The sequence below is a fragment of the Physeter macrocephalus genome, chromosome 12 (assembly GCF_002837175.3).
Source record: "Physeter macrocephalus isolate SW-GA chromosome 12, ASM283717v5, whole genome shotgun sequence".
NCBI lineage: Eukaryota > Metazoa > Chordata > Mammalia > Artiodactyla > Physeteridae > Physeter > Physeter macrocephalus.
Genome location: NC_041225.1, coordinates 89,281,961 through 89,293,126, shown reverse-complemented (window position 1 = coordinate 89,293,126; position 11,166 = coordinate 89,281,961). Strand labels below are relative to the sequence as shown.

General features: G+C 37.2%; 1 protein-coding gene and 1 non-coding gene across 2 annotated transcripts in view; both read left to right on the top strand.

The window, feature by feature from the left end:
• Nucleotides 1-107, top strand: LOC112067534 (U6 spliceosomal RNA). The gene has a single exon (XR_002893329.1). It is a non-coding gene; the product is annotated as a U6 spliceosomal RNA (small nuclear RNA).
• A 5,519-nt stretch (nt 108-5,626) lies between these two features.
• The window catches only part of M1AP (meiosis 1 associated protein), a 90,638-nt gene continuing 85,098 nt past the window's right edge, over nt 5,627-11,166 (top strand). Inside the window, exons 1-2 of the mRNA XM_024133580.3 lie at nt 5,627-5,666; nt 10,726-11,017. Of these exons, the coding sequence (XP_023989348.1) occupies nt 10,778-11,017 (240 nt within the window). The 5' untranslated portion in view covers nt 5,627-5,666; nt 10,726-10,777. The remainder of the gene's footprint in view (nt 5,667-10,725; nt 11,018-11,166) is intronic.

Below are 11,166 nucleotides of genomic sequence, written 5' to 3'. Positions count from 1 at the left end.
GTGCTCACTTCGGCAGCACATATACTAAAATTAGAACAATACAGAGAAGATTAGCATGGCCCCTGTGCAAGGATGACACACAAATTCATGAAGCGTTCCATATCTTTCTGGGAATTGGGGGTTGGTAGATGCAAACTATTACATTTAGAATGGATAAACAACAAGGTTCTACTGTATAGCACAGGGAACTATATCCAGTCTCCTGTGTAAACCATAATGGAAAAGAATATTTTAAAAAGAATGTATATATGTCTATAACTGAGTCATTTTGCTGTACAGCAGAGGTTGGCATAACATTGTAAATCAAATATACTTCAATTTAAAAAAAAGAAAGAAAGCCAGGGTAGCAATACTTATTTCAGACAAAACCGACTTTAAAACAGATTGTAACAAGAGACAAGAAAGACATTACATAATGATCAAGGGATCAATCCAATAAGATATAAAAATTGTAAATATAGGGCTTCCCTGGTGGCGCAGTGGTTGAGAGTCCGCCTGCCGATGCAGGGGACACGGGTTCATGCCCCAGTCCGGGAAGATCCCACATGCCACGGAGTGGCTGGGCCTGTGAGCCATGGCTGCTGAGCCTGCACGTCTGGAGCCTGTGCTCCGCAATGGGAGAGGCCACAACAGTGAGAGGCCCACATACTGCAAAAAAAAAAAAAAAAAAAAAAAATTGTAAATATATATCCACCCAACATAGGAGCACCTAAATCCATAAAGCAAACATTAACAGACATAAAGGGAGAAATTGACAGTAACACAATAATAGTAGGGGACTTTAACACCTCAGTTACATCAATGGACAGATCATCCAGACCCCCCCCCCCCAAAATCAATAAGGAAACACTGGCCTTAAGTGACACATTATATCAGATGCACTTAATTGATATATATAGAGCATTCCATCCAAAAGCAGCAAAATACACATTCTTTTCAAGTACACAGGGAACATTCTCCAGGGTATATCACATGCTAGGACACAAAACAAGCCTCAGTAAATTTAAGAAAATTGAAATCATATCAAGCATCTTTTCTGACCACAATGCTATGAGACAAGAAAAAAATGCAAACACATGGAAGCTAAACAATATGCTACAAAACAACCAATGTATCACTGAAGAAATTTTTTTTTAAACTTGGAGACAAATGTAAATAAAAGCACAACAATACAAAATCTATGAGATGCAGCAAAAGCAGTTCCAAGAGGGAAGTTTACAGTGATACAAACCTACCTCAGGAAACAAAAAAAAGCTCAAATAAACAACCTAACCTAACACCTAAAGGAGCTAGAAAAAGAAGTATAAACAAAGACCAAAGTTAATAGAAGGAAATCATAAAGATAGGGCAGAAATAAATGCAATAGAAACTAAAAAAAAAAGAAAAAGAAAAAAATTAGTGAAACTAAGATCTGGTTCTTTGAAAAGATAAACAAAATTGGTAAACATTTAGCCAGACTTGTCAAGAAAAAAAGAGAGAAGGCCCAAATCAATAAAATCTGAAATGAAAAAGGAGAAGATGCAACTGACACCACATAAACACAAAGAATCATAAGCAATTACAATGAACAATTATACACCAATAAAATGGACAACCTAGAAGAAATGGACAAATTCCTAGAAATGTACAATCTCCCAAGGGTAAACCAGAAAGAAATAGAAAATATGAACAGGCTAATTAGCAGTAATGAAATTGAATCAGTAACAAAACAACTCCCCCCCAAAATAAGTCCAGGACCAAATGGCTTCACAGGAGAATTCTACCAAACATTTAAAGAGTTAACACCTATCCTTGTCAAACTAGTCGAAAAAATTGCAGAGGAAGAAATGCTTCCGAACTCATTCTACAAATCAGGCATCACCCTGATACCAAAACTAGACAAAGATATCACCAAAAAAAGAGAAAATTACAGGCCAATATCATTGATGAACATAGATGCAAAAATCCTCAATGAAATAATAGCAAACTGAATTCAGCAATACATTAAAAGGATCATACACCATGATCAAGTGGGATTTTCCTAGCGATGCAAGGATAACTCAATACTCACAACTTAATCAATGTGATACACCAAATTCATAAATTGAAGAATAAAAATCATATGATCACCTCAATAGATGCAGAAAAAGTTTGACAAAACTAAACATCTATTCATGATTTTTAAAACTCTCATTGAAAAATAATAAATAAATTAATTAAGAAAATAAATAAAATAAACTGAAAAAAGAAATTATAAAAAAACTCTCATCAAAGTGCATATAAAGGGAACATATCTCAACATAATAAAGGCCATACACGATAAGCCCACAACTAACATCATTCTCAATGGTGAAAAGATGAAAGCGTTTCCTCTAAGATCAGGAACAAGACAAGGATGTCCGCTTTTGCCACTTTTATTCAACATAGTATTGGAAACCCTATCAATAGCAATCAGGCAAGAAAAGGAAATTAAAGTAATCCAAATTGGAAAGGAAGAAGTAAAACTGTCACTGTTTGCAGATAACATGCTGTTATATATAGAACATCCTCAAGATGCCACCAAAAAACTACTAGAGTTCATCACTGTTGCAGTAAAGTTTCAGTATACAAGATTAATATACAGAAATTAGTTGCATGTCCATACACTAAGAACAAACTACTGTATCAGAAAGATTAAGAAAAAAAATCCCATTTACAACTACATCAAAAAGAATAAAATACCTAGGAATAAATCTAACTAAGGAAGTAAAAAACCTGTACTTGGAAAACTATTAGACAGTGATGAAAGCAACTGAAGACTACACAAACAGATGGGAAGATATACCATGTTCATGGATTGGAAGAATTAATATTGTTAAAATGACCACACTACCCAAAGCAAGCTAGGGATTCAATGCAATCCCTACCAATATAATTCTAAAATTTGTATGGAAGCACAAAAGACCCTGAAGAGCCAAAACAATCTTGAGAAAAAAGAGCAAAGCTGGAGATATCATGATCCCTAATTTCAAACTATACTACAAAGCTACAGTCATCAAAACAGTATGGTACTGGCAGAAAAACAATCTCACAGGTCAATGGAACAGAATAGAGAGCCCAGAAATGAAGTCACACTTATACGGGCAATTAATCTATGACAAAGAAAGCAAGACTATATGATGGGGAAAAGACAGTCTCTTCAACAAATGGTGCTGGGAAAACTGGATAGCTACATGCAAAAGAATCAAACTGGATTACTCTCTCACACCATGCACAAAAGTAATTTCAAAATAGATTAAAGACTTAAATGTAAGATGTGAAACCATAAAACTTCTAGAAGAAAACACAGGCAGTATGCTCTTTGACATCAATCTCAGCAATTTTTTTTTGTATACGTCTCCTCAGACAAGGGAAACAAAAGCAAAAATAAACAAATGGGACTACAGCAAACTGAAAAGCTTTTACAGTAAACTGACAAGCTTTTGAAAAGTATTAACAAAACAGAAAGGGCATCTACTAAATGGGAGCTATTTGGAAATGATATATCTGATAAGGGAATAATATTCAAAATATACAAATCAATATCAAAAAAACAGTCCAGCTAAAAAATGGGCAGAGAAAAAAAATAGCAGAGGACCTATATAGACATTCTTCCAAAGAAGACATACAGATGGGCAACAGGCACATGAAAAGATGCTCAAGATTATTAATATTGGGCCTCCCTGGTGGTGCAGTGGTTAAGAATCTGCCTGCCAATGCAGGAGACACGGGTTCGAGCCCTGGTCCAGGAAGATCCCACACGCCACAAGGCAACTAAGCCCGTGCGCCACAACGATTGAGCCTGTGCTCTAGAGCCTTCGAGCCACAGCTACTGAAGCCCATGCACCTAGAGCCCATGCTCCACAACTAGAGAAGCCACCACAATGAGAAGCCCGCACACCACAACAAAAAGTAGGCCTCGCTCACCACAACTAGAGAAAGCCCATGCACAGCAATGAAGACCCAATACAGCCAAAAATAAATAAATAAATAAATTTTTTAAAAAAGATTATTAATATCAGGGATATGCAAATCGAAATCACAATGAGATGTCACCTGACACCTATCAATACAGCTATTATCAAAAAGGCAACAAATAACAAGTGTTGGCAAGGATGTGGAGAAAAGGGAACTTTTATACACTGTTGGTGGGAATGTAAATTGGTGCAGGCACTATGGAAAACAGTATGGAGATTCCTCAACAAATAAAAAATAGAACTACCATACAATCCAGCAACTCCACTCCTGAGTATTTGTCTGAAGAAAATGAAAACAATAAGTAGAAAAGATATATGCATCTCTATGTTCATTGTAGCATTATTTACAATAGCCAAGATATGGCAGCAACCCAAGAGCCCATCAAAAGATGAATGGATAAAGAAGATGCCATATATAGATATATATCTATATCTATATCTATATCTATAGATATGTATACACACACATATATACAATGGACTATTACTCAGCCATAAAAAGGAATGAAATCTTGCCACTTGCAACAACATGGATGCACCTACAGGGTATTAGGCTAAGTGAAATATTGTCAGACAGAGAATTACAAATATTTTATGATTTCACTTATATGTGGAACCTAAAAAACAAAACAAATGAAAACCAACCATAACACAACAGAAACAGAGTTATAGATACAGAGAACAAACAGGTGGTTGCCAGAGGTGAGGGGGGTGGGGGGGCATGGAAAGAAATTGGTGAGGGAGAGTAACAGGTACAAACTTCCAGTTGCAAAATAAATGAGTTACAGGTATGAAATGCACAGTGTGGGGAATACTCAATAACTATGTAATATCTTTCTACAGTGAGAGATGGTAACTAGATGTATTGTGGTGTTCAGTTTGAAATGTATAGAAATACCAAATCACTATGTTGTGTAACAGGAACTAACATAGTGTTGGAGGTCAATTATACTTCCAAAACACAGAAACACACTCATGGAGAAGAGCTCAGGTTAGTGGTTACCAGAGCTGGAGGGGGGTGGGGGTGGGCGGTGATGGATAAAGGCAGTCAAAAGGTACAAACTTCCAGTTATAAGATAAATAAGTGCTAGGGATGTAATGTACAATATAAATAACACTGCTGTATGTTATATATGAAAGTTGTTAAGAAAGTAAATCCTAAGAGCTCTCATCACAAGAAAAAAATGTTTTTTTCTTTAATTTCACATCTATGTGAGATGATGGATGTTCAGTAACTTATTGTGGTAAAACTTTCATGATGTATATAAGTCAAAGCATTATGCTGTACACCTGAAACGTATACAGTACTGTATGTCAATTATATTTCAATAAAGTTGGAAGAAAAACAAAGTGACTGACTGAATGAATGATGTGGAAGAGAAAGGTTAAGCCCAGGAACATGATGGGGGTACCACTGGAATGCTTCATGGGGCAGGGGTAGCTTGACGAAATGTCAGGTTTAGCATAATATTCTCAACAGAAATCCAAAACTCTACCTTAGCACCAAAGAAGGGTTGTTCCCCTGGCACCCAAGTCCTTGAAGAAGGAGGGCCTGAGGTGCAGCCTGAGGTGGACCCTGAGGCGGCGCCCGCAATGAGCCGCCCGGCCTGAGGGGGGCGCCCTCGCAGCGCAGGCGGACGTGGAGAGCCGGAAGGGCAAGGTAGCCGCGCCTTTGCCTTCGCGAAGAAAGGGGTAGGAGCAGGGCTGAGGGCCGCAGGCGGGGAGGGCCACGGGCCGCGCCTCGCAGGAAGGACTTGGGCCGATCTCGGGCCGGCCCTCAAGCGGGTGTTGGCGGGGAGGGTGTTGGCGAGCAGACACGAGCAGCTGCCAGGGAGGCCTGACGCCCGGAGGCCCAGGTCCGCCGCGTCCGAGACCGCCCTCCGCAAGCGGTTCTGAGGACAGGAGCGGCAGAGCCGAGTCTCCTCCGCCGACTCTCCCGGGCCTGGGGGGCTGGGTGGCCAATCCGTCAGGCAGCGTAGGCGTCGTGCTGAGGGCCCACGACACTTTGGGGGGGCCCATGAAATATATTAACTTGTAAAGAGAAAAGAAAACAGTGAAACCTTAGGGCCGAAGAAAAGGGTTTTTGTTTTATGTTTTTCCTTACATGAAGGAGGCGGAAATGAAATTGGAGGGCCCACGAAAATCTTTTTTGCTCTTCCACAGCAAGAGGCCAACCTCCTTTGTGGAGCTGAAGGGCGCGCCAGGGGCTAGGAGGGTGGAGGATGGGAGGGGGGTTGGCCCGGTAGGGCATGGCATGAGGATGGAGAGTTGGGAAGGAGACACATGCAGAATTTCGGAGCCAGGGTAGGGATTTCAGATTTTGTTCCAAGTGTAATTGGAAGCCATTGAAGGGTTTTGGGTAAGGGAGTAACTTGATGGCTTTTGGTGGGTCAAGGCCGAGATTTAACCAGTTTCCAGGGGGACACCAATAAGTGGGCGTTATTGTCAGAAGTGGAGAGCATAGCATCACAGATAGTCAGGTGCTGCTTAGGACTATGCCCAGACACATCAGGTGCATTAATTGATCATGTTTGACAATATAAGGAAGAGAGCTGCCTTTTACCCCATTTAAAGAACAGTGTTGGAATTGCACCCAAGTGTGGGATCTAAAAATGACTGTGGAAGCTGAAACCATTCAAAGTGATCCTAATAATCAATGGGAACAATTACATTTGTTCCGGGATCTCTCAGAATTGTTGTCAAAACATTAGAAATTCTCTTGCTGTCCGTTATAAATGTACAGAGAATTGAAAAATAGTAAAACTAGAATCTGTTTAGCACGCTGTCATTGAAAACATTAGAAACATTGAGAAAGTATTTTTTTCTTTGTAAAAAAACTTATCAAGAATAGTTTGAATAGTGCTTGTGCTTGTCTTCTTCTCAAGCATCTCAAGCAAGCATCTCTTCTATACCTTACCAAAATGTTATATTCCTTTCTAAGTTTGGATGAGCTTCCAACATTTTATCCTTTGCACTTTCAATTTTGTAAAATATCTCCAAGAGTTCCTTTTATATGAAGTTTTTTGCCGATGGCACTTTTTCTGAAACATCTTCATACTTTTTGTCATAACCACTTTCCTCATTTATGTTGATAAGTTCACCTCACTAAATTCCTCTCTCTGCCTGTCTAGAGTCTATTAAACAACGGCATTGTCAATATTCTTACCCTCAGCTCTTTCTTCTGTTCATTTATGTTCAATTCAACTCTCACTTTCAGCCTTACCGCTTATTGTTTCTTGGCTACACTTTCATCTTTTTTGGCCAATTCCCTCTTTCAATTATCTGTTTTTGTAAGATGTCAATGTGGGTTTATCACTAGGAAACAAGGAAGTAAAACTACACTCTGCTGTCTGTACTTAACCTGAATAAGAGATCTGCAGTGACCAGTCACCAACAGAATTTGAAAGAAGTGACATAATTGATTACTGATCATGATGTGTATCTGTTATTTATGTAGTGATTTGTGGGCTAAAGAGCTAGCTGTGGTTTGTACTTTTATGTAATTATAGTTAATATTCCATGGTAACTGAAATTAGAACCATGTTGATGGGGGATTAACTTTAATTAACTAAATTGTAGTAACCGAGATTTGTGTGTATTGGAACCATGCAAAATAAGAAGTGCCTGTACTCTAAAATGACAAGAGTTTCAGATGTGAGGGAAGGTGAACAGGGGACATAGAAGCTCCTTCTACATCAAATAAGGCCTTTGTCAGGGTGCTTGTTTGTCTGTGAATCTGTCTGTGTGTCAGCCTGAAATTCAGCATTGCATTGGTCTCAGGTACTTAATTTAAAAGTATAGTTAAGAGATACTTATGATATGTGCCTTCTTGGTAAATATATTACTCATTGATTTGAATTTCTAGTTCAAGGTTACTCTCAATAGATTAGCATATTCATTTATTTATTTGTTCAGCAGGACACAGCACACAACTGGAGCTCAATAAAAAATTGTTGAATGAACAAATGCTGACTTCCACTATCCAAAAAGGAAAGTTTGAAGGGGAATAACTTCACAGATTCATTTTGAGAAACACATCTATCTATGCACTCTTGGATCACTTATAAAAATCCTAAATTCCAAAGAGTTTCTGAAAATTATCATAAACATTGATATCTTTCTCTTAGACCCAGGGGAAATCAAAGATGCTTTTATTTTCCCTGCATTCTTTAGCTAAAACACAATAGTACAGAAGTCATGGTCATGATGTGTTATTCCTTTTATGTATTGCTGTTTTTCAGTTTGCTTATATTTTGCTTAGGATTTTTACATCTAAGTTCATGGATGAGATTGTTCTATAATTTTTTTCTTCCCAGAGGTGGAGGCATATTTTTTTAATCTAAAAATTATATTCTTTTATGATTGTCCTAATGTTCTTTTTGAAATTTGTTTTATTAAATATAACATTTAGAGAAAATTTCATAAGATATGAATATATACTTTAATAATTATAAGGTGAACACCCATGTAACCACAATAAAGGTCAAGAAATAGAACATTGCCAACACTCCAGAACCTCCCCTTTTGTCCCTTCTAATAATGCCCTCCTTCCTTTCTAGAGAAAATCACTACCTAAATTTTTGTGATAATCATTTCCTTGTTCTTTAAAAATAGTTTTAGCATAATGTACACATTCCTAGACAATATATTTTTGCTTGTCTTTAAAACCTATGTAGATGGAATCATACTATATGTATTCTTTGTGTCTTGCTCTTTTGCTCAGTATTATGTTTCTTAGAGCCATCCATGTCATTGCACGTAACTAGTTCATTCATTTTCATCGTTGTGTGAATATAGCAGAATTTATCCATTCTAATATTGATTGAAATTTGTGTTGTTTGCAATCTGGGGTTATTGTGAATAAGACTATTATGAATAGTCTTTTTGCTGCTATGATCTGACTTTGTTCATATATCCTGGTGCATGTCGTTATTCACAGATTAATTATTGTGAACAAAAAGGATCTACAGATAAATTATTATAACTAGTAAGAGAGTGCAGCAGTGTTGTGAAATACAACATCATTATACAAAAATCAATTTTATTTCTATACATTAGCAACAAAACAAAAAATGGAATTTAAGAAGATGTCATAAATTAACATTTAAAAAAACAGATCTCTGAGAATAAAATTTAATAAAAGATGAGACCTTTGGGGAAAAGTATTAAATTATAAAGTCTGTAGATTCTTTTAGATTTTCTATATAAACAATCAGTCATATCATCTGCAAACAATGACAGTTTTATTTCTTCCATTGCAATGCCTTTTATTTATTTGTCTTGCCTTATTGCTACCTTCAGTACTGTGATGAATAGAAGTGATGATAGCAGTCTCCTTGTCTTGGATGGAACTTTCAGCCTCACCATTAAGAATGATATTTGCTCTAGATTTTTGTAAACATATTTTATCAGATTATTCCTATCGTCTATTCCTAGTTTACTAAGACTGATTCTTTATCATGTATGAATTGTTTTTCTGCATCTATTGAGATGATCATATAATTTTTCCTCATTTAATATTTTGCCATGATGAATTACAGTGACTTTTTCTAATGCTATGTCAACCTTATGTTCTTGAGATAAACCCAACTTGGTCATGATGTGTTATTCCTTTTATATATTGCTGTTTTTCAGTTTGCTTATATTTTGCTTAGGATTTTTACATCTAAGTTCATGGATGAGATTGTTCTATAATTTTTTTCTTATAAAAAATTATCTGATTTTAGTATCAAAGGTTATGCTAACCTAGTAAAATTAAATGAGTGGTGTTCCTTTGCTATTCTCTGCAAGAATTTGTTTAAGATTGAAATTCTTGGTCTTTGAGAGTAATATGGAACTCATCAATGGAATCATGTGGCCCTGTAGTTTACTTGTGGGAACATATTTGACTACCAATTAAATTTTTTCAGTGGTTGTAAACTATTTAGGTTTTTAAATTTTCTTTTTGATTTAGTATTGGTTAAATATGGTTTTCTAGGAATTTGTCCATTTTATTAAACTTAGGTATAAAGTTGTTCATTATATCCTCATGTAACCTTTTCCATGTTTGAGGATTTATAATGATGTTCCCTTCTCATTCCTGATGTTTGTTCCAAGTTCTCACTTGTTCTCCTTTCCAAATCTGAGCTCTGGGGATAAGTGTAAGTAGCAAGTAAAGAAAGAAGGCAAAGATGTTGGAGGTAGAGAAAACAGCAAGAGCAAATGCACTGAAGTGAATGGTATATTTGGTTTTATTTCAGTAAAAAGCTTGAGGTAAACAAAGCCTCTAATAAGGCTGAAGGTCAAGTCATAAAGGGTCTTGAGTGGGTTTTGAAGGGGAAAATGTGGTTATATTTTCATTTTTAAGAATTACTATGTACCAGATAAACACTTTGCTAAGCTTTGATGAATAGAGTTGACAAGACAGGTTCTCTGTCCTTGGGAAGCTCACAATACATATAAGAGGCAGTCATAGAAACAAATTATAATATAGTACAATGCCAATAAAGAAACAGTCATGAGGACAGATAGCTTACTTTAAGACTGAAGTTTGACGTTTTGATTAGTTCCACTCAACATCTCTAAGCATTCTCAGCCTTACATTATAGGCAAACATCTAGATCCCTTGGCAGCTGTTAAGATGGGATAGCCTAGAGAAGCTTGAGTTAGTACCTAGTTTGACTCCTTTCTGGACTTAGTCTCCTACACCTGTGTTCATTGTTTCAACTTTCAGCTTTATGAAAGCCAGTGATTTCTCTTTTCTTCCCTATAGGTGTAGAGAATATCTAAGTGGTGGCTACAGTTCCACCCCTGGTCTGGCTGCCATGTATCATGGGCAAACTACTAGTAAAGGGCCGTCTAATTGCACGCAGATTTACCAGCAACCTCCAAGGCTTCTCATTGTGCATATCGCTCTACCATCCTGGGCTGACCTCTGCTCCAACCTCTGTGAGGCTCTGCAGAACTTTTTCTCTCTAGCCTGCAGCTTGATGGGCCCCAGCCGCATGTCCCTCTTCAGCTTATACGTTGTACAAAATCAGCACGAGTGCATCCTCCCCTTTGTGGTGAGTATATTTATATTTGTTCATTTTATCCTGAAAGCAGATATGAGGTTTCTGGAGCAGAGATCACAGTTTTTATTCTTACAGTAATAACTGTGCCCATTCCCCATACCCAATACCCCACAGGCAACAGAAAGAGACTGATGTCATCC